The 21,449-nt window shown below is 39.9% G+C and overlaps 1 protein-coding gene across 2 annotated transcripts; it reads right to left on the bottom strand.

The window, feature by feature from the left end:
- Positions 1-4,709: 4,709 nt before the first annotated feature.
- On the bottom strand, positions 4,710-20,785 carry calcoco1a (calcium binding and coiled-coil domain 1a). Of its 2 annotated transcripts, none has more exons than XM_086069471.1 (15): positions 20,684-20,785; positions 19,111-19,262; positions 18,930-19,032; positions 16,584-16,786; positions 16,285-16,497; positions 15,890-16,038; positions 15,750-15,819; positions 15,514-15,669; positions 14,451-14,705; positions 14,250-14,375; positions 12,635-12,730; positions 11,745-11,832; positions 11,350-11,600; positions 11,076-11,167; positions 4,710-7,039 (listed from the first exon to the last, which is right to left on the bottom strand). In XM_086069471.1, the coding sequence occupies exons 2-15, from the start codon at positions 19,240-19,242 to the stop codon at positions 7,012-7,014; spliced, it is 1,962 nt and encodes a 653-aa protein (XP_085925597.1). In that variant the 5' UTR covers positions 19,243-19,262; positions 20,684-20,785; the 3' UTR covers positions 4,710-7,011. The 2 variants fall into 2 exon arrangements, with proteins under 2 accessions (XP_085925597.1, XP_085925596.1); XM_086069470.1 differs by lacking the exon at positions 20,684-20,785 and adding an exon at positions 20,092-20,240.
- Positions 20,786-21,449: the final 664 nt, after the last annotated feature.

Here is a 21,449-nt window from a genome sequence, read left to right as displayed (position 1 = left end):
ATACCTCAGCTGATCAGATCCGTTTATTTTGATATTCTCATAAATTCTCAAAGGAGCGAAGCAGCTATACTCGTAGTAAACATCTTTTTTATTTTTATTTTTTATCCCCCCCTTCCCCCCGCCCCAGCGTGCCATTCAGATACAAACACCTCACCTTGATTTTATTAATAGATAGCGCAGGGTGATAAACAGAGATGAGATTCTATCAATTATATGATTGCTTTAATTAACTATCATTAAAGACAGATCAATAATGCCAGACTCAAATTAAAATAAGGCCCATACATTATACACTATTTTACAAGGAACAATCAAATGGCCTCATATACCAAGCCTCTGGTAGGGGGTTGCCACGGTAACCGAAGGGGGGTGCTTTCAAAGAGGCATGCGCACACAGGCACCCAGCTCTGCCATACTTGATTATGTGAAGTAGAAGTGGGGAAAAAGGATGTTAATTTGATCGTGAAGGGCAAAGAGCATTAGAATGTAGTCATGTAGGTCATCCACAAGCTCAAGACTATTTGGACAAGTATTGGGGCAATACTTTGTGCACTGGGCATAGAAAAGGTTAATTAAGAGGTGTCATAAGCTGCCCGATTAGGAGGCTGCATAATGAACGTCCATGTTGTCACGCTGTTTAAATGGCTGCACCGTTGTCCCAATTAATTAGTCATATTTAATGAACCTGACATGTTTGTTTTTGGAAGAGGAGTAAGCCGGAGTATGAGGGGGAAACCCTCACAGGCAGAGGGAGAACACTGAAGGCCTTGGCCGAGATTCAAATCCGGGACCTCGCAAACAATGTGTACAATTGTACAGGCCCAAGTCAATACACCGAGGCATTGTGGCAAATTTTAACCCTGGAGAACCCAAGAACCCTTTTCTTCTTTGGAAAATTATGAAGTATACATTAAATGACTGCTATAAATTCACTGAACACCAAAATATATGTTTTTTCAATTTTAACCCTTTATTCCCTAATTTAGGATTAGGGCGAAATTTGACCCTTTGGGATTTAGTTAGGGGTATCATTTCAAAAAATCAGAATAATAAAAACTGTCAGTAAACTATTTAGAATTTAAGAAAATAATCAATCAAATACACAGCTACATTGAACAATATAATTCTTTTGTTTTATTTGTTGCATTTTAGAACTGGATGTACAAACACACTTTGGCCAATGGAAACAAGAACACAGGGACAAAATCACTGCTGAAAAAAACCCCACCATTGGTCTTTCTTATCCAAAAATCTGTCAGAACTCACACTAGACATTGTGATAGTCTTTGAAACAATTTCTTTTTTTGTTAAAGCAGAGAGGTACTGCACATTTTTCACAGTGCATTTCAGTCTTGAGGTCCTTGCACACAGCACATCGACGGCGATTTTCCTCCTTGACAGGCCAATGACCGATTTGGTCAAAACGGACATCTGCACTCTGATAAACTCGAACAAATCTTGGTGGTGGCGGGAATGAGGGGGAGGATGATGGCCCCATGCAGGGGTCAGAAGTGGCACTCTGGACTTTTGAAGTTAAATTTGTAAAAAAAAAGAAGAAGGTCTTTGTTATTTGAGTAGCAGAATTTATAGGGGCCAAATTTGACCCTGTGGGTTCTCCAGGGTTAAAAAAGTTTTTAGCATTTAGCTTACGTTTTACCAATACGTTCAACAGTACGTTCCAAAGACTTAGCGAAGTTAACCACCTGGGCACCATGCTGCCCCTCATCTTCTGTAACATCAAATGTGTTAAGCTTCATAGGACCTTAGTGATAACAGTGATGCTTGACCAGCAAACATTGTGACATAAGGGTCAATGAAATAAGTGGAGTAACTTTCCAAATTTTGCCAGTGACCGTATCACAATACTGTACAGTGAATATGTGATGATGATGACCTGATGAAAGGAAAAGTTTCATACGCATTTGGCATTGAGAAGAAATTAATAATTGAAGTATAATATAGTATACTTTATATGTATATTTACTTATATGAAAGCGTGGAAATGACAATGTGGACTAAACAGTTAGGACTGACATATGTCATTCGAATGTACTGCAAAGTCATTCGAGCGTATTGATAAAGTCATTCGAATCGAACGTACTGTAATGGTAAAATGTAGGCCAAATGCTAAAAACATAGCTTTTTTTCCCCATAATGCCACAATTGTACAGGCCCAAGTCAATACACCGAGGCATTATGGCAAATTTTTTAAAAGTTTTTAGCATTTAGCCTACGTTTTACCAATACGTTCCAAAGACTTAGCCCAGTGAAAACTGCACTTATTTAACACAATGTTAACTAATGCAGAATGAAGTAAAAAGCTCACCTTTTCAAGACATCTGAGAATGTGACATTTTTGAATGTACGCTGTACTGTATTGCTAAAATTGATAAGGGTATGTCGGATGTACTGTATTGTCAGCAGGCATTACATCGAGCTTTGTGGTTACGTAATTGGTAAGCAATAGTAATAAATATAATATCTAAATAATAAATACTAGCCAAATGTAAATACATGAAAATGCAAATTAGCAAGAAAATGTTACATTATTAATAACCTTGTCTGTCTCGATCTTTGCGCCATGGCACTGCAGCGCTGCTGTGAAGTCTTTACCACTAAAAGCATTAGTGTAGGTGTCGTCGTACACTCACCCCCCCCCCCCCCCACCCAGGCTTTCTGATTTCCTATCCTGACACATCTTCTTTTCAACGCATACTTCATGCGTTCAAACTAGTTATGGGGACGAAGCCTAAAAATGAGCATTCACGCAATGTACTGTACCGAGTTTTTCTTACTCGCTCTGTTTTGGTCAAACGACAGAGGATTTCTCTACTGGTGGCTCCGGAAGTACGTGTAACGTCATGGTGAGAAGGTGTGTTTTCTTTGTGTCACGTTATTGTAATAGTAATAGTAATAATAATAATAATAATAATAATAATAATAATAATAATCAATAAAATTTTATAATCAGCAGTAGTAAACACAGACTGCACAAAATGTAGCTGTTTTTCCCCGCGGACTCAGACAGTGCTAATCTCATGTCTAAAATGGGGCATCGATGCCATCTACTGGCGGTTGTGCATCAGTTAAGTTGCTTCCAAGTTTGACATTCACAGTGGAGTAGCGTCAGACACTCCTCCTCCCATCTTGTTGAAAAAGCGTAATTGACGACAAGTATACTTGTTACTAGTGGCAGTGAATGAGTTAAGTAACATGGTTGGCTGTGAAGTAGGGATTATAAATTTGCATCTCAGTTTGGTGGGAACTGTCCAATCACTTTCATGTTATCTTACATTATATTGCCATTCTTTGGCCCAAACATTTTTGACACTTAAAACTTGAATGTTTTTGGCTACAGCAGTGTTTACGTTAGCATATTCTTGGTGAAATCATTTCTCGGGGGAGAGGCATTCACATCCAAATTTGGTCAATTTGATATTTTTTCACAAGGGATTCCATAGATTCGTCCCTGTGGGTTTATTATTTTTACATATTACTGGCCTCCAAATTTTGGTTCGTTTATCCCATTGGTTGGTAATAGAACAAAATCAACCACAAGCAATATCAGATAAGTAGTTGACTGATAAAGCTCACTGAAGTCAAATATTACGAGAGGAATGTTTTGACCTTTGACCCCAATAAAGTCCCAGACCGAAGGTGTGACCGCAACTTGATGCGATATGAAGACACTTACCGAAACAACGCCGTATACAAGACAGAGACGTGTGAGTCATACAATATGTCGACTGCACTCATGTGGCAGCAGGGGTCGTTACGTGTGACGCGACATCATTTTACAGCTCCTGCTTGGGTCAGAGCAGACAGAAAGGACGTGCTCCTCATTTGTTACACATGCGGCGAACGCGCCGAGGGTTGCGGCTCAGTCAAGGGAAAAGAGAGGAGAGGTGAGGGGAAGGTGAGGAACGCTCTCAAGTGCAAAGACCATAAATTTAACGCCTTCCCCCGTGTGCGTGTGTGTGTGTGTGAGCGCGGGCCATCTTAAAGAAAGGGTAATGGAACAAGTGATGGAGAAGCGGCTGGCGAGGAGCGTGAGGATGGAGGGTGTGCCAGCAGGGAGGAAAATGAAGTAAGAGGAAATAAACAAGGCCCAGGTAGAGGGAAGAGGTGATTTGGGCAGGAGGAGGCGGGATCATAAAAAACTCGGAGATGTGTTCTGGCCTCTGGCTCTTTCATATCTTTTACATTTCTAATTAAAAGAGATAAAGAGTGAGGGAGTCATCAATCCCACAGTGATTTCCCAGTTAAGGTTTTAGAGGGGGCTGTAAACTAGGCAGCCCGGCATCATTGATTTTATAATTAGCTATCGTCACCCCACACTCAAGACGAAGGGAGTGTGCTTGAGAAGAAATTCAAAAAAAAAAAAAAAAAAAAAAAAAAAAGGAGGCGACCGTCAAGTGGAGCAGCGAGGCGTGAGGATGAAGATGACGATGAGGAGCAGCTCGGCCCTGAGAGGGGAAAGTGGTGGAGCCTCAGGGAGGGGGCCAAGGGAGAACCCCCACACACAGACACGCAGACACAGACACACACACACCTTGAATGAGAAGTGTGTTTGAAGCAGACAATGAGCCAGAAGGGAATGTAGCAGCGGTGAGAGAAGAAATGGCACAGTTAATTGCCGGTGAAATGTCACGCCAGGATCCAAATATTGCCATGATCTTTGGCCAGAATAAGACACATTACGCCCAATAATGGATACATAAACCGTTTTATTATACAAGAACCCCAGCCTAAAACCTGTTACATGGCTGATAGAAAGAAAATACATGGCGGCATGAACACAAATTCCAAAACAAACCCTAACTATTGGTGCTTTATTGCGTTGTGACGGCCTTCTGTAGTGACCACCAAGAAATAGTTTAAAAAACTTTAAAAGTTGCATTATAAACACATAACAAGATACATGTAGTGTGCTTTTAAAACCATTTCAAACAAAGGATGAACACACGGACAGTGAGAGATTGGCCTACTAAAACGGCTCAGTTACGACTTTTTCAATAATCCCACAGAAGAAGATTAAACATTAAAATCCATTTCTTTTGCACATTATTAATCCATTTCCCTTCTAGCTTCACTTCAATAAACTGACATTCTTCCCTTACAATAAAACTGATCTTGATAGAAAATCTTGACAAAGTCCAAAAAAACTAGTGTAGACATAAGTAAACACAACACACATGTCAGGATCAAGATAAAGATTAAAATGCACTTTAGGTATACATATTAGGGATGGGCATTTAGCTACATTTCCTTGGTTGACAAAGGGGGAAAGTAATGATCAATTACTTGATCAGTCGGAATTTCTCTCTGAATTTTCTGAACAGTGTGCAATGTAGCTCATATTTCTCAGAACGGACAATTAAAATTAGTTGAGTCTGAACAGCACCTCTGCTGGTTGCAGCCAGGTATTGCATTTCATTTTGCCCCAATTCGGTATATGTACAACAAACTTTTGCTTTGGTGAAGCTGTTCCTTTCGCCATGGCGGAACCCTATAGAAGGACACCAGGACAACACACCTTGTAGGAACTTCAAATGTCTTGATTTGCACAAGATGACAATATCTGATGTTTAGGCTTTGTGTTTACATATTTATTTGTGTAAATAAATGATATACATGTATTTAACTTTTGTCCAAAGACAACAGTTGTAAAGAAAACTACATTTTAGCAAGCAAGTTCAGCTTCAAACCATCAGCCTGTGGTTATGCTAGTTATTGCAGCATAAACATAAAAACCTGTTTTCCAGATTTGGTCACGTGACGTTCCACAAATAGCGGATTGCTTCAAGATGTGGCTCATCAACAATTCCACACACTCAAGCAAATTCTCAAAAATCATTGAGTTGAATAATGATTCAATCTACCCATCCCTAATCCATGCATTAACTTAAAAAAAGTTACTTTAAAAACCTTATTATAGTAAAAATAAGGTGCAAAATTAGCATATCAATTTATCAAGGTTTCATCGCCAAGCGTGGCAACTTCTTTGAAATCAGCCAAATTTAGCTTAACTGCAGAACAACTGGACTATATTACAAATAGAACATCTAAAAAATGCATACAGTATTGATGTAAAGCTAGGCAGCAATTTTTACTAGGCAGCAATTTCTACTCGGCAGTATCTTGCCACAGGCCTCAGGATACGAACTGACAGCACGTGATGATATCGGTATCTATAAAGATTTTCTTTCATAAAACTGCTCTTCAATTATTTATGCACAAATTTAGAGCTGTGTGAATGTGAATTAAGAGTAGAAGAATGTATTAAAGCCTTCCTGCGAGCAGCAAGTAAATGCTAGTTCAGCTGGTCTAAAACGAAGGCATCCAAGTTAGAATATTATTAATACAAAGTTTCTGTCAACTTCAATCTGTTCAACGAGCGTTTGATTGCAAAAACATCTTTGAGCACCTCGGCGACTCTAAATTTTTACTGCGTGCTCATCACCTGCTAACGTTTCTAAGAAAGTGCATTTTAAAATCTTAGTCCAGGAGTAAATGGAGGAGCAATATAACACCATAGCGTTGGCTTACTGCAAAATAATTCGAGCGCGATGCTGTATCAATGCTTTATGCTGTCATGAATCGCATTCAAAGCTGCGATGGGGAGAATTTAATGCTTGCGAGGGAGCTTTGCCATGATTTTCAGCGGGGCCCGGCCCTGCACAAAACATCATAATTACGGTGCCTGTCATGACTCCTAATCACAAATGTCATAAAAACGACATAACATCCGCCGTAAAGCTCTCGACGTAGCAATGATTCAACTGGAAGCATTGGGCTACAACCTGCGAAGCGGAGCCTAAACGCACGCTCCACCTGGGCCAGCATCTTATGCCGATCATAAACGTCGGGTTGATCGTTTTTTTTTCTCCCCCCCCCCCCCCAAAAAAAAGAGAACAAAAAAATTGCATATTGACATCAAGTCTGTGGAGAAATTATGGAAGAGCAAAAAGGAGCTGCTGCTTCTCACGTGTGGGATGGCCGCTCCGCTGGTTACCATGACGACATGTTGGACAGATCACTGGTGGGAAGGGGCGGGGGGTGGGGACACAGAGCAGAGTGTGCAAAAGTGAGAGAAACGCACAGTGTGGTTGCAAAAGGTTAGACGGAGGGAGTGCCTGAGAGGGAGAGCGAGGGCTTTAATGATGCTGAAAATTGGCCCGTGACGGCGCTACACCCCCGCAGGTAAATCATTGCTACGGCCTGCTGTCAACTTATCTGTCCCCTTGTCCTCCCATCTCGGCCCTCCCAAGCCCCCCCTCCACTGTCTCACCCCCCCCGCCTCAACTTCTTTTACGAGCACATATTCAAAACTTTCATCTTCCGGCCATACTCACCCTGTCACCATAAATAATTGCTGGCGTTTTGTCTGTGTGCATTAGTGAGCTCAGGATTCATTGAAGAAGTCATTTTTTTGTGTGAGGCCAGATGTGTGAGGTACAATTTAGTGGAGGCACTTAATTCCATCATTTTGGGATTCTTTATTCTTTTGCTTCGCTATATTTCAAGGAGAAATATGTTACTTTTTACTCGGCTGCATCTTCCCGCTGGCTGGGTTCACTAATTACTTTGCAGAGTGAGGTTGTACACACAAATCAAGTGGCGGGCTCATAAAGTGTGATGCATTGCTCATGTTTAAATCAGCCACCGTGACAGGGGGCAAATTTGTAGGCTTGTTCAAAAGAACTGTTCATTTTAATATGGCGTCAATAATGCACATCTAAATTCCTTCACTTTAAATCTTCAATTGTGCTCCATTTGTAGCGTTTGTGTCTGACCTTGGCCTTCACCGGGAGGCCAATGCAGGATGACCTTGAAGCTTTTCTACTTCAGACAGTATACTGTATGTTTTCTCAGTCATTTCTGCTTTAGAGCCTATAACGCCTAAATACTCGCATAACGGGCGACATCAAATACCTCCAACAATGCAAGAGTGTGGAGGCTGGTGAGTGAGTAATCGTAACGTACAACAATCTCAGTTGTGATGTAAATCCCTGACATCGCTGCAGCATTGTTAAGATACAAAAAGTGCTGTTCGGCGCCTGCCACCATTTCAAGTGCCTCTGATTATGCCCAAATAAAGTTGAGATTGTCTACTAAGCTTTTGCTGACATTCTGAGACCGTAAGGCTTTGTGCCAACACTGTTATTTGAAACTATTCATAATTCCCTCCACTTTGACTAAGGGCCCATGATCTGTCAATGGTAATGTCACTGTTACGCCATCTTTTCTCCACTTGATGATGACTGTTTTTACTGTGTTCCCACAGGATATAATGCCTTGGGATTCTTTTGTAACTAACTCATGAAGTTGAACAATGAGAGCCCTCTCATGCCAAGGAAGCTCTCTGCAGACCCTGTCTTGTGCTGTAAGACGGGAAGACCACAATGACATGAAAAGCCCACTAAAACAGAACATCTGAACTTAATTTGGGGTTAATTCGAGGCACTTTAAATCATGGCAAATGTGTGCGAACTCCCATTTAACCTGAGTTTGAATGTGACTGGATAATTCTGAATGCAACCACACCACCAGTTATAAGATGATATGCACACCACATTACATATACAAGTTAAAATGGTGGGAAAAGTTTTGAAATTGAATTAATTAATTAAATTTTTTGATATTGCAAATACCCGGCATTTAAAAGGGAGTGTAGTTTTTTTTTGAAAGATCTACTATACATCTTAAATGTCCACTGCATAGGGGAATATCTATATGTTTAAAAGCATAGTTTTAATTTGAGTCTTTCAAAGTAGTTAGTCAGCTGGTTCACCAAAAACACAATTCTCACCGGATCAATTACAGCTGTCACGATCTTATTTAGAAATTAAAGGGATACTTGACTCATTGAGCCATTTTCAGCAGTAAAAAGTTAATATTTTGCCCAGTTTTAATTTGATAACTTCATTATTTTTTTTATACAATTAATAACTTTAAAAACAATTTTTTCCACTTGTTGTCGACTGAAGATGCCATCACCTGTGCTGAGGAAGTAGGTAATGTCCAATCATGGCTCACCTGTTTTCTGGGTTTGGTCAGCAAACTGAGCCGTGATTGGTCATTACCCACTTCCTCAGCACAGGTTATGTCATCTTCATCTATTTTAAGGTATTAATTGTACAAGAAAATGAATGAAGTTACCAAATTCATTCTGAACAAAATATTAACTGGCTCAATGAGTCAAGTATCTCTTTAAGGCTCCGTTCGGTCACACTGCTGGGCAAAATGATTTTTTGTTAAATCTGCTCTTTTTACTACTGGTTCACTTTACAAAAACAAAATATGGCTTCTAATGTAAAGGAAATGCGTCCGTGATGTGACACTCATGCGCACAACGTCACATGGCACAGTTAGATAGGATCCCACGTGTGGGGGCTCATCTTAACATATTGACAAAGGAGCGAGTTGGGAGGAGGTAGAAATATTTGGGGGATATGATGCAGCTTGCCTTAATCATGGCGACGTCATTGCTCTGCATAATTAATGAACCGTCTGTGTGGATGAATTACTACTATCACCACAAATGTCCAATTTATGCTCCCCTGCCCGCCCAGAGTGCATGCTGGGCTTTGGTAACATATAGGTCATAACAGATTTAAAAAAATAAATAAATAAATAAAACAAAGTCAGTATAAAATCTGATACACGTCGCATATCATCACAAAAAAAATCTAAATTGAGCTTTAGTGTGATCATAGCCCAAGATAACTTTTTATACTCATTATGCTGTTCATTTATTGACCTATACTTACAATTGATAATACTATAGTTTCATTCATATCATTTGTGCTTTATTGTTTCTGCATCTAATATGTTTGTTTTATAATGTTATGCCCACAGAATATTGTGTTCTATTGATATAAAAACATAAAATCTACCAAAAGAAAGATTAAAGTCTCTTATTTCATCAGGGGAAAAAAAGTATATTGTATCTGTTTCCATTTTGCAGTAATTAGCATTAGAATATAGCTAAGTTTCATCATTATTCACAAATCTATTTGTTTTTTTAAACTTGGTCCTGGTTTATCTCTTTTGCTCTGCTGCCACCGGCTGGCCGTTTTTGTAATAACTACCATTTCTTCAACCTTACTCCTCAGTTCAGAGGCTGCATCAAAGCCTTCTGTATGCTCGAGCATAAAAAACAACACAAAAACGTATAAATACGTCTTTGGGACACTTATAACATTTAACATTTTACTGTGTACCGTGTTAAGTCATAAATATGTTGTTTATAATTGTTTTTGTTTAAATTCTTCTTATTGGTAAGCATTTTTTTTTTTAGAGCGAACAGTTGTCGACATAGCACAAAGGCATCCGTAAGAATGCTGGAATTAGCAGTTTCTCTTGTCGTCTCCTTCCTCTCCCTACAACTGCTCACCCCTCCCCTCTTTGCTCAGTTAAGTAGAGGGGAAAAAACAGTGGCTGGCCTTTCATCATTAACATCAAAAAAGCAACTCATTATGTGATCTCTGCAAGCAGCCAATCATATTGCTGTTGCCTGAAGTCCCCTCAAACAGAAAAACTAAGAAAAGCAGTCATTGAAACCTTGACTTTTTAAAACCACGTTAAACTAGCCGGCAATCGACACGACTAGTTCATTAAACATCTTTTATAATTATGATGCTAAAACAAGAGCTGCTAAAACTGTTCTTCACGGTTCTGTTCTATTCTATTTTATACATTCCTGCGAGGTCTGCTCTGTGCAGGTTATTTACAACCTCGGCTTAGAGGCAAACTAGGAAGAGATTTAAAGTTTCTGTTGCACACATGGTTTATTTTATGTATTATCATATAGCCTATTATCTAGCTGAGCAGCTATGTCTACAAACAACAAATAACACTTGCACACAATTTGCAAGTTATTTTACCTTATTGCTATTAGTTTTATTCACGCTCTTATTTTTTGGGAGGTACTAAAACCAAAGGAAGTATACAAGCCACTGAAATGAAGCGGTATACTTTAGTAAGTGAACTTTCACGTATGAAATTGGCATCAAATGTCATTTTTGGACCGCAACAACTTATTGATTTTAAACTTGGCATGTGTGTTTCACCTTAGCATTGTGTCTGTGTTATCAGAAAGCTGTGCCAATTCTTCTCCGTAGCTGTGTCTCCTTACACGTTTAAGTGGATCAGGTTCTTCCTCCTACACACACACACACACACACACATGCGCACGTACACACAGTTATTAACAAACTAACTCACACATAATTGCTCACTGGGTTGACATCTTTATTCAATGATCTGCTGGCTGCGTTGGCAGGTGTAGTGGCATATGCCATTTTCATTATCACACATAACTGCTGTTCAGCTCTAAGGTCTCACCGAATCCGAGCTGAGTGCCAGAGACGAGGATCTGGGCTCGTGAGACAAAGAGAGAGGAGCTGGCTGGCTGATAACAACGCCGCTCATCTCCAGCTCCCGCGGGGAGGGCGGAGGGGTGGTAAAGGGCGACAGGCTCGGCCGTCCCTGCTCGCACAAGCTGTACTTTCCCAGAGGTCTCGTCGGTCCGAAAGGCTGCGAGGCCTCCGGGTCATTATCCTCCGACAAGTCTGACAAGGCGTCGTCGGCACAGCCTACAGATGACAGGAACACAAGCACGGAGCGCTGCCCGAGTCAGACAATCTGGAAGGCTATTTAGGGTTGTCGCTGAATGAAAGTTAACACTTTTACTGTTCCCATCTGCAGGGTGTTGGGTAGATTAATGTGGCTTCATTCACCTGTGGAAGCGGCGGGGGGAGCGCTCCACTTGGCACTGGCTGCTGTTCCCATCTTTTGCTCCAACTGACAGATGTAGTCCATCAAGTCCTGGTGGTGGGGAATACAGCCATCATTGCACACAGCGGGGCGGGCCTTCCATAATCACAGCTTCAGTCGCTAGTGCTCTCATAACCCCCATATGTCTGCCACATAAAGTGGACACGCACGCGACACAATACGCTGCCTTTCGCTGTTATGTAAACACGCACTTTACAACTACTACTACACGTCAAACATTATTCCATTTGAGAGATTTATTTTACGTTCCCGACAACTGCCATTGTGGCACATGATGAGCGTTTACATAAACCGGACCGGCGTTTTTAAAAACATTGGCCGTCGACACCATCCAAGTGGCGGGCCAAAGCGATAGCGGTTAGGTAACGACAAAACTCTGCAGGCATTTTAACAGCAGCACTGACTGCCCTGAAAACCGCTGATTTATATTACGCCATAAACGTTTTACACCGCACAATAACGACTGAAAAGACAACAACGGACCAAAGATGCCCAACAACTGGGACATTTGCAAGAACAGTATGCTTGTCTCTGTATTCGCCCCAATTCAATAATCGATTGGTGTATTAATAGCAATAATATCGCTACTGGGAACTAGAGAGTGATACGAACTGTTACCTGGACTAAATTTAAAGCTGATAATGACTGCAGTTGAATGAAGTAGCAGTTTAATGGGAGTACTAGTCTCAAGAAGGGGGAAAACAACCGCTATTTATTTGTTAATCCATACAAGCCATTAAGTAGCCTCTGGAGCTTATCAGCTGATTACAAAGAGAACATAAACGGTGCATTAAGGATATTCAACAACTGTGGCAACTGGACTGCTTGTTACTTTTTTCTCAGAACACAGGTGCTCCTTCTCCTTCTGGGCAACCCTCAGGCTGGCCTTCAGCTCTTGGAGTTCCCTGCGCAGTTCACTTAGTTGGACCTGCAGATGCCATAAAGAATACAGGGCAAGTCAGGTGATTTCGCTTGTGTACTATCCTCCTACAAATGTTTCCAATTACGTGAGATTATTTGTTTTTTTTGTTGACTTTGTCTTGGACATATTTTTATTCTTTCTCATGTTATGTCATGTTTGCTTGTGTCCCTTTTTCCAAGTCTTGTCTTCTCATCAGGTTTTCATCTCCACCTGTTCTCATCAGCCCTGTTTTTATTGCTTACCAACCAGCTCGTTACAGGCTGTGTCTGTTCGTTAGTCATGTCACGTTTACTGCCGTGGTGAGTCCATTCCCCATTTCCGTTCACTAATTTGAACTTTGTTAATTAAGTATTCTTCCCACACATTGTTTTCCCATTTTTGTATGTATGTATGTATGTATGTGTGTGTGTGTATATATATATATATATATATATATATATATATATATATATATAGATAGAGAGAGAGAGAGAGAGAGATACAGTTTTGCCTCCCTGCTTCTTTGTGCTTAGGTCTACCTTTTGGCTCAACACTAACACCCCGAAAACCGACAAATTGTGTGCAACTTCCCGTCTAAAGTTTTGATAAATCGACATGGATCTTTTACCGCACATCAGGTATGGTACTCATTTTTGTCACAGGCCGCATGAGGCCATGTGAAACCATATAAACGTACCTCCTCATATTATTACATATGCAGTACACAACAAATGGATGGATAAGCAGTTTTGAAATCAGAAGTCAAGAATAATAGTTTGCTCAACTGTTGGTCCTGTAATACTGTTACTGTAATAGACGGTTTGGTAACAAGCAAATGCTTGCAATATCGCAATGTTATTTATTACATACAGATTTTAGCAAGCATCATGGAAGTTGACATGTTTGATTCGATTTCGCGGGGTCACATAAAATGATGTGGTGGGCCGTATCTGGCCCCCGGGACCTTGAGTTTGACACCTGTGTTTTACAATTTTGTGAAAATTCTTACAGACTCCCTAAAACATTTTAGTCACAGTACACAAACTAATGATGCTAGTCTGAATGACTGCAAATGTTTCTTTTGAAAGTTATGCGAAATAAATGTTGCTATGTGAATGCAGGATGAGAAGTTTAAAACATGTCATCCATTTCTGTTAAATAACAATTTTCACATGTTTAGATGACTGATGTACCTAACTTCTTGCCCAAAGCCAGCTCGAAATCGGATAGGCTCCAACGCTATGGAAAATGCATTGCTGTTTGGATGCCTATGATAATCTTGTCTTTGTATTTGATTTTATTTATTTATGTGTCCTCCTTTTATATGCACTTGGGTAAAATTAAGTGTTGACTTCAATGAATATTATCTTGTAAACAATTTCCACACGATTGTATTATGCTTGTGTTGACTGAACATTAACTTAGTTGTTTTGTCTTAAACTTCAACACTGCAATTGTGTTAAGAAGAAAATTCCCAGGTGACACATGTTGAGTGCTGAGTGTTCTTATGAATGAGCGTGTTAGTTGACTTTGTGATCTTTCTCACCCTGTTGCAATCCTTTTCTCTCCCAAGTTCGACCTCGAGCTTCACTCTCTCTGTCCTCTCCTCCTGAAGCTTTTCCTCTATCGTCTGCATCTCGGCAGCAAAACTTTCTAGTTGCTCATGCTCCTTCTGTCGGGGCGGCACACACCCATCATAACATTAAACAACAAGAGACCCCAAAAAAATAATTCTATATTACCGTACCTCGGAGGTGTGCTGCAGACTTTGTTTTTCATGAGCCCATTGAGCCCTGCCTTCTCTCAGAGTCAGACTGGAATCTGCAAGTTGCAAGGTAAGCTGGGCAGCTTGAAGACGGGCCTGATGCAGTTCAGCCTGCCCGCGATCTCTTTCGGCAGCCATTGCACTTAGACTGCTCTTCAGGACCTCCATGGCGCGCTCACTCGCATCCAGACGCTCCTGCAGGCTCCTCATCTCACTCAGCATTGCCTCGTTCAATGTCTGACAACAAAAACATATATAACCAAATTCTATCTTGGGAGTGATTTGATACGAAATTTGTTGTTGAAAGTTGTGACTTGGAATAAATGTTTTGAGTGAGATGTGCGGAAGATGGCATAAATATTAGGGGCGGGAATCTTTGACTGATTCTTTGACACGATTCGATTTGATTTAGATTTTTGGGTGTGCGATTCGATTCAGAATCGATTTTCGATTGTGGGCGATTTTTGCTTCAAAATTATTTGATTGACAATGATTTTTGCTTCAATTTATAGATGTTAAAAAAATTGTAATGAACTACTCCAGTCTGACTAAGTAGCATGCTACACGCGGCACTTTTATCACTCAAAAGAACGGCTTCACGCTGAAAAAAATACATTTTATATATATATATATAATAACTTTATATAGAATAACTTGATCGTGACTTTTTCCTTCTACTCTCTAATGTGGCTACAATTTAACAGTGTATCAGACCGCGTGGAACCACACTGCCCCTAAATGGCCAAATCGGGTACAACATGAACAGCGCTCCCAATAAAGGCACACACAAGCAATTTTTTGGCACACCCCTAATAAATGTTAAATGTTTGCCACTTTATCAACATTGATCATTTATTGTGGAAGGTCTTCTCATCCTTCTGGACAAACCCAAAGGGAGATGAGGTGAAAGTTCTGTACAGGCCATGCATTTCAAGACCTTGGTTTGTGCACTGGAGCAGCATGCGGAGTAATTACTGCTGAGGTGTATCTTTATTTTTCCATAAAGTACTTGCTCTCAATTGTGCCCATTTTGATTTCCACAGACCTCTTTCCTGTGGGCTGTGGTGAGTTTCTGCGTGAGGGTACTGATGGTGTTCTGGAGTTGCAAAACACTGGTGTCTCTCTGGGCCAGGGAGTTCCTCAAATCATGGAACTCTTTGGAAAAACTTCGAAGATCACCCTCCGTCTGCTCCAGCTTGGTCTAAGTGGGGATCATACAGGGGAGAAATGTGAGAAAAACAAAAAAGACACACTAATTGTAGTACTTCTATGAGAAAGCACCTGCAGTATCTTTCTGTCAATCTCTTCTTCTTTTAACTGGGCTGCTGTCCTTTTAGCTCTCTCCTTTAGCCTGCACACATTTAAAATGATTTATACTTGGGTAAAGAATCAATTTTTTTCAAGTATAAATAGCAACTCACCTTTCCAACTCTGTCTCTCGTTCCAGAGCTCTTTGTGTCACCATTTTGAAGTCCTCTTCCAGTTGTTCAATTTGCAATTTGTTGGCTTCTCTCACTTCCAATAAAGCACTTTTTTCTTGTGCAAGACATTCCCCCACAGACATTTCCTCCTAAGTGACCAAAGGCATCATTAACAGGATGTCTCTGTATCTCAGCACATACATCATTAAAAAAATGAGGTAAACAAAATATTAGAAACAGTTCTTAGTATAACACAGTGCATAAGCTACACCACAGCAAACTACAAACATATTACATTTTTAAAAAAATCTCTGATTGAGATTTTAATAAAATAGAAAGGCATAGATCTATTGTATTGGATCGTATTAGATATGGCATCCAGTCTATGAATATACCGTCTGCCGTCTCGCCATCGCCATCATCTTTTCCTGGCTCCTCTTCAGTTCCTCATGCAGCCTGCTGATGTCGGTATCAAGCTCTCTGTGAATTCTGCTCCAGGCAACCCGCTCTCTGTTGAAGTCTTCCCTCTCTTTCTCCTTTTCCTCATTTGCTACCTCTTGCATCTGCAGCAGCTCAGCCTGCTCTCGCAAGCATTCCTGCAGTCGGCTCTGACGAGGAAAAGGAAAGAAGATGTCACTCAAAACATTGATTCTGTTCACGACTCAGCTTTGTAGCGGTCATTTTATTTCTTTACCTTTAGTACTTCAGCATGAGGTACAACCAGCAGAATATCTGTGGCTTCTTCCCCCCCATGTGGCTCTTCCTCAAGGGTCACCAGATCCTCCAGGGGTTTGGGGGCGCAAAATGCAAATTTAGAGCTTCTGGAGCAAACTTCCCCTTTAGCGTCGACGTATACAAATTCATACTCTTGGGCACTAAGGTTGGGAAGGTAGGATGCTAAAAATTAGTTGAAAGGAAAAAAAAAAGAAGTTTACGTCAGTATATTGACCACAACATCTGTATTAAACATTTTCAACTAATGATGTACAATTTAAAATATCCCTCTCATATGGATTTAACAATTTGCAGATGCATGTTACATGCTAACTAGTGTATCGGCTTTTTTTGTTTTAGTTTCAATAGTGGTAAATGTACTGCATCATGCAGAGGCATATTAATTGAACATTTTTATTATTATGGTTACAGTGTGGTTCTGCAGTTGAGAGGAACTGAGGAACTATCATACCGAGAGCTTCTAAATGATCAAAATGAGCATTGTTATCTTTGTGACAGCAGAATTTATGATTCAGCTGTTAAATTTGATTTCATAAGTGAGTAATGACAATTTACATCATTTTGATATACCCTAAAGCCTGAAATTTATGTACGATATGTTACCTATTAATGAAAAAAAAAAATCTAAAACTGGAGAATGTTAGCTATGATGAATATAGTGTTTAAAAATTCCCGCAAGCACCAAAAATCTATAGTGGCAGTTTGCAGCAATATCAGGAATCTACTATTCTACTGCCCAACGAGGACTGGACATAATAGTGATTTCGATGTTGGCTTCTCTCAATCTTTAAAACGTTATCATCAAAGAGAAACGATTACTGTGGCGCGTTGTAGGCCTACTCGGGTTGAAGTGGCCATTCCGACGTGACTCAACTTTTTGGGGAAATCTTGTCACGTTGCTACTACTTATCAATCGTGACACATAGAACTAAACAAATTTTGTGCCACATGTTTTATCACTACTATATTTATCTAGCCATAGCTCTGTAGTGTGTCTGTCCATCCACGCTAATTTCAGGTTTTCTGTATTTTCCTTTTATTTTATTTCCTTCTTTTTTTACAGAATTAAATGTGTGTTTGCATTTCCTCCTGATAGGACCAGTGTCCCGCCAGCTGAAGTAACTACAGACCATAAAGTAAGCTGAACTAATATAATTCTACAACACATTAATGAGGAATAATTTACGCATATTCCCTGCAACAACACACATGCACCAACGGGGATGCGGATGGGAAAGCAGACAAGGCAATCACGCAGCAAATTTACGAGCTGTATTGTTATTCACTGCGCCAACATGGGTCACATTTGGGGCAACATCTTTTTAAATGACTCTCATTGATGAGTAACATCATACAATTTCCTTGGAGTTTCTTCGCTTCTGTTACTCCTTCAATCAAAAGTAACAACGACAATATGCTCAGGTTTGCGATTAATCACGTCTGCAGAGGTCAGCTCCTCATCTGCTGTACCTGTGCCCTTCACACTGAATCATGCTCAACAGCGGCCACTGACAGACTGGATGGACCCCACGCCATTGTCTTGGCCACTGTCATTACTCACCGTCCTGCCTGAAGAAAGGCATTCAACCACCAACAGAGACTCAACAGAGTAATACAAATTTGACCGGCTTACAAGAAGATCAGTGTTACATGATTTGAATCACAAATTTAACAGATAGGATTTCAATCACTAAAAAAAAAAGAAGACAAAAATGACAATAGCTTTCAAATGTTTCAATTCAGCCATTTACTGCACATCTGGCCACATCTACATAATGTAACCTTAATTCCCCTGACAAGATTTAAGTCTCAGCTCTCTGTTGTGTGTGAATTGAAAGAAAACAAGCCCTGCTTTTGTCACAGTCTACATTATGATAAAACCTCCTGAAGGTCGACAAGTTGAATTCACCCTTTTGTGGATGTTAAGTCTGAATAATGAAATGCAATACAAAGAAATGTGTTGATTTTTTTTTTTAAACAGCAATATGAAACCATAAAAGGTCAAATGTACAGCAGCAATTACATTAATTTTTTTTTATTTATTCATAGCATGAATTGTGTCAACTGCCTCAAAACTTAAAATGAATGCAGAACTTTTCATACAGCGCTTTCTTTGTATCGTAATCTCATGAGATTGTCCTAATTTACCAAATGAGATGTCAGGTAAATATTCTAATGTGGTAGGTTTGTTTTTTGTCCAGCTGCATTTCTACCTCAATGTTAGTAGCCGTTTTCAAATGCATCCATCCGCTCATACATTTATGTATTGTCTAATTGTGGGATTTGATGGAGAGTAAACGAGTACCATGGAATTGAGCACAACAGTTGACCTGGGTTTGCGGTTCATAGTTGGCGGGAGCTGGTGCCCAAACAAACGTGTGGTAGTCCTTCACTGATGACCATCCCACCTGTCGAGAAATGAGTATGTTGCAGTGGCATACATATACTGTACTGTGAATGTGTGGAAGGTAACAGATGGACAGTACCTTGAAGAGCCCAATCCAGTCATTGCTGGCCCAGCTGTGCAATGAGTTTAGTGTGTAGTGACAGTCCACTCTGCTCTGAGGGAAGTAACTGCAGCCCACGTTTCTGAACTCCACCAGTGTTGTGGTTTCCATGGTAATGCAACACAAAGGCACTGTGTTTACACAAAGGGGAGGAGGATCACAGTGCAATGTTTGAAACACTGGTTACATCGAGCAAATCGAAAAACAGACAAGTGAAGTTTGACATGCTTGTGACTAGTTGGAGTAAGATATGCTCTCTTCCTTTGGAAGCGCATTCTTACCAAGGACAGCACAACTAAAAAGCTCAATGACAGCGGGGTATTTCAGACACATGACATGTTATCACCAGGGCTATTTCGGTCAGGGTTCCAAGCTTATTGTACAGAATTACCACGTGTGGGATTGCCTCAAGGTGTCTGAGGCCCCTCGTGCATGTCAATAATTCTTGCTCCATGTTTTCCCATTCTGCTTCAAATTTACAAATGGGCTTTTAATTTATTCAACATTTTTATGAACCTTATTGTTTTTTTTGTTTTTTGTTTTAAACACATCGCATGCTATTTTCCCCTTGATCTAATAAATACTCACGTTAACCAAAGTAAGGAGGCATAATAACAAATGAAGTTTCAACTTTCCATGGTTTGAACACAAAACATAATGTAGTTGATGGCGTCGACAACGTGAGCCGGGTGACAGATGTACATTTTGCAGCATGCTTGAGGGGGTTCAGGTTACACAGGAGGAAGGCTGGAGGCCCGACAAGAGTGGTACATGTGCTCAAACTTTGCAGTCCGAATTTAACTGAAAACATAAGTCTATTTCACAAAGCTTTCAAATCGTCAGGTGAAGATTGCGGCTTTGTTAGTTAGTTAACGTGTTGCGCGTGACGATAAAAGCATCATGGACACTAAACCGCATCTGCGCACTTATGCCGACCATTCTTTTGAACATCATCCTCACCTTTAACCGCATTCACTTCTCAATCGGGGGCGTTTTATGTCGTACAAAATGACACAATCACCAAGAGCAGAGATGGACAGTCGCGTCCCTTCTGCTCAGGCTTCGAGACCCCGAGAAACAATAACAAAAGCAGCACAAACGTGACAGGTTTCGTCTTCGTCTGTAGAACTGTGGGAGTTGCAGTTTCCCATCCCGCTCAGGCGACGCTCAACCAGCACTTTTAAACTACAAATCCCATAAACAAAGTAGAGTCACTGAGGTCACATGTAGCGTAATATGAAGCTTGTTGTCACCTCCTCGCCGTTGTTTTTCCTCTGCGGAAGTCAACTTTGTTGGCGTGCGAGCCCTTTAAACGACAAAATAATAACCTTGCCATTGTTTAGTGTTATCTGGGAAACGATAATCACGCAGACCTCTGGAGGAAACACCGAAGATGTGAACACTGTTATTCTTAATCTTTCTGCAAAATGTTTTCCAACGGCCCTCTGTGAAAAACATTTGGGCATTTTGTAAGATGTTAAATTATGTTACTCTCACAATTCAAATCGTTTTGTTTTTTTCAAAAATAAAAAGTTAAAACGTTACAGATTACCTGTACTTTGAGCTTTCTGTATCAGGCATTCTTAAAAGATAAAAGAGAAAAGCTTTGATGGAAGAACGTTCCATGGAGTAACTACAGCTGTGCATAGTTACGATACCGCTGATGCACAGCAGATGGCAGTATACCATTTTCAGACCCAAATGCTTAGGAAAAGGCCTTTACATACACAGACTATATATATATATATATATTTTTTTTTTTATATATATATATATATATATTATATGTATGTATATATATATATATATATTTTATTTATTTATATATATATATATTATATGTATGTATATTACATATGTATGTATGTATATATATATATGTATATATATATATATATATATATATATATATATATATATATATGTATATATGCTGTGTTATAAGATATGTTTCAAGTTGTTGTTTTTGCACTTGCAACATTGCCACTTAACTTGAAAATTAAAACTCTTATTGCTAATGTATCTTTGAAAGCTATTAAGCTACTTAGGAAACTGGAGAATTCAGATAAGAACTGACACATTCCTAAAATTTTGCAACATTTCCCACTTTTTTAACGTCTAATTAGAGACTGTAGATTAGAATTCTGGAAGAGTCAAGTGAGAAACTTTTAAATATATTTTTTCAAATGTTGCACACACACCAATGCATACAGCCAGACGTTCCATGGGGACCATGAAATGCGCAAACCGAGAGCATATGAGGAGAAATTACATTTAAAATTAATGTAACACCGCATCAGTAACCTCATCTTAAATAA

This window comes from Leptonotus elevatus, chromosome 2 (genome assembly GCF_054856555.1).
Source record: "Leptonotus elevatus isolate MCC_2025b chromosome 2, RoL_Lele_1.0, whole genome shotgun sequence".
In the NCBI taxonomy this organism is placed as follows: Eukaryota; Metazoa; Chordata; class Actinopteri; order Syngnathiformes; family Syngnathidae; genus Leptonotus; species Leptonotus elevatus.
Note: the sequence above shows the minus strand (reverse complement) of the source record. Positions and strands in the feature narration are given on the sequence as shown.

Bases quoted from the DNA above. Each gene is read 5' to 3' on its own strand.
- calcoco1a (XM_086069471.1), bottom strand. From the start codon at position 19,242: ATGGAAACCACAACACTGGTGGAGTTCAGAAACGTGGGCTGCAGTTAC. The intron at 19,033-19,110 runs GTACTGTCCATC...ATTTCTCGACAG, and splicing joins ACTGGATTGGGCTCTTCAAG to GTGGGATGGTCATCAGTGAA. The intron at 14,706-15,513 runs GTCTGTGGAAAT...TTTTGTTGTCAG, and splicing joins CCACAGCCCACAGGAAAGAG to ACATTGAACGAGGCAATGCT.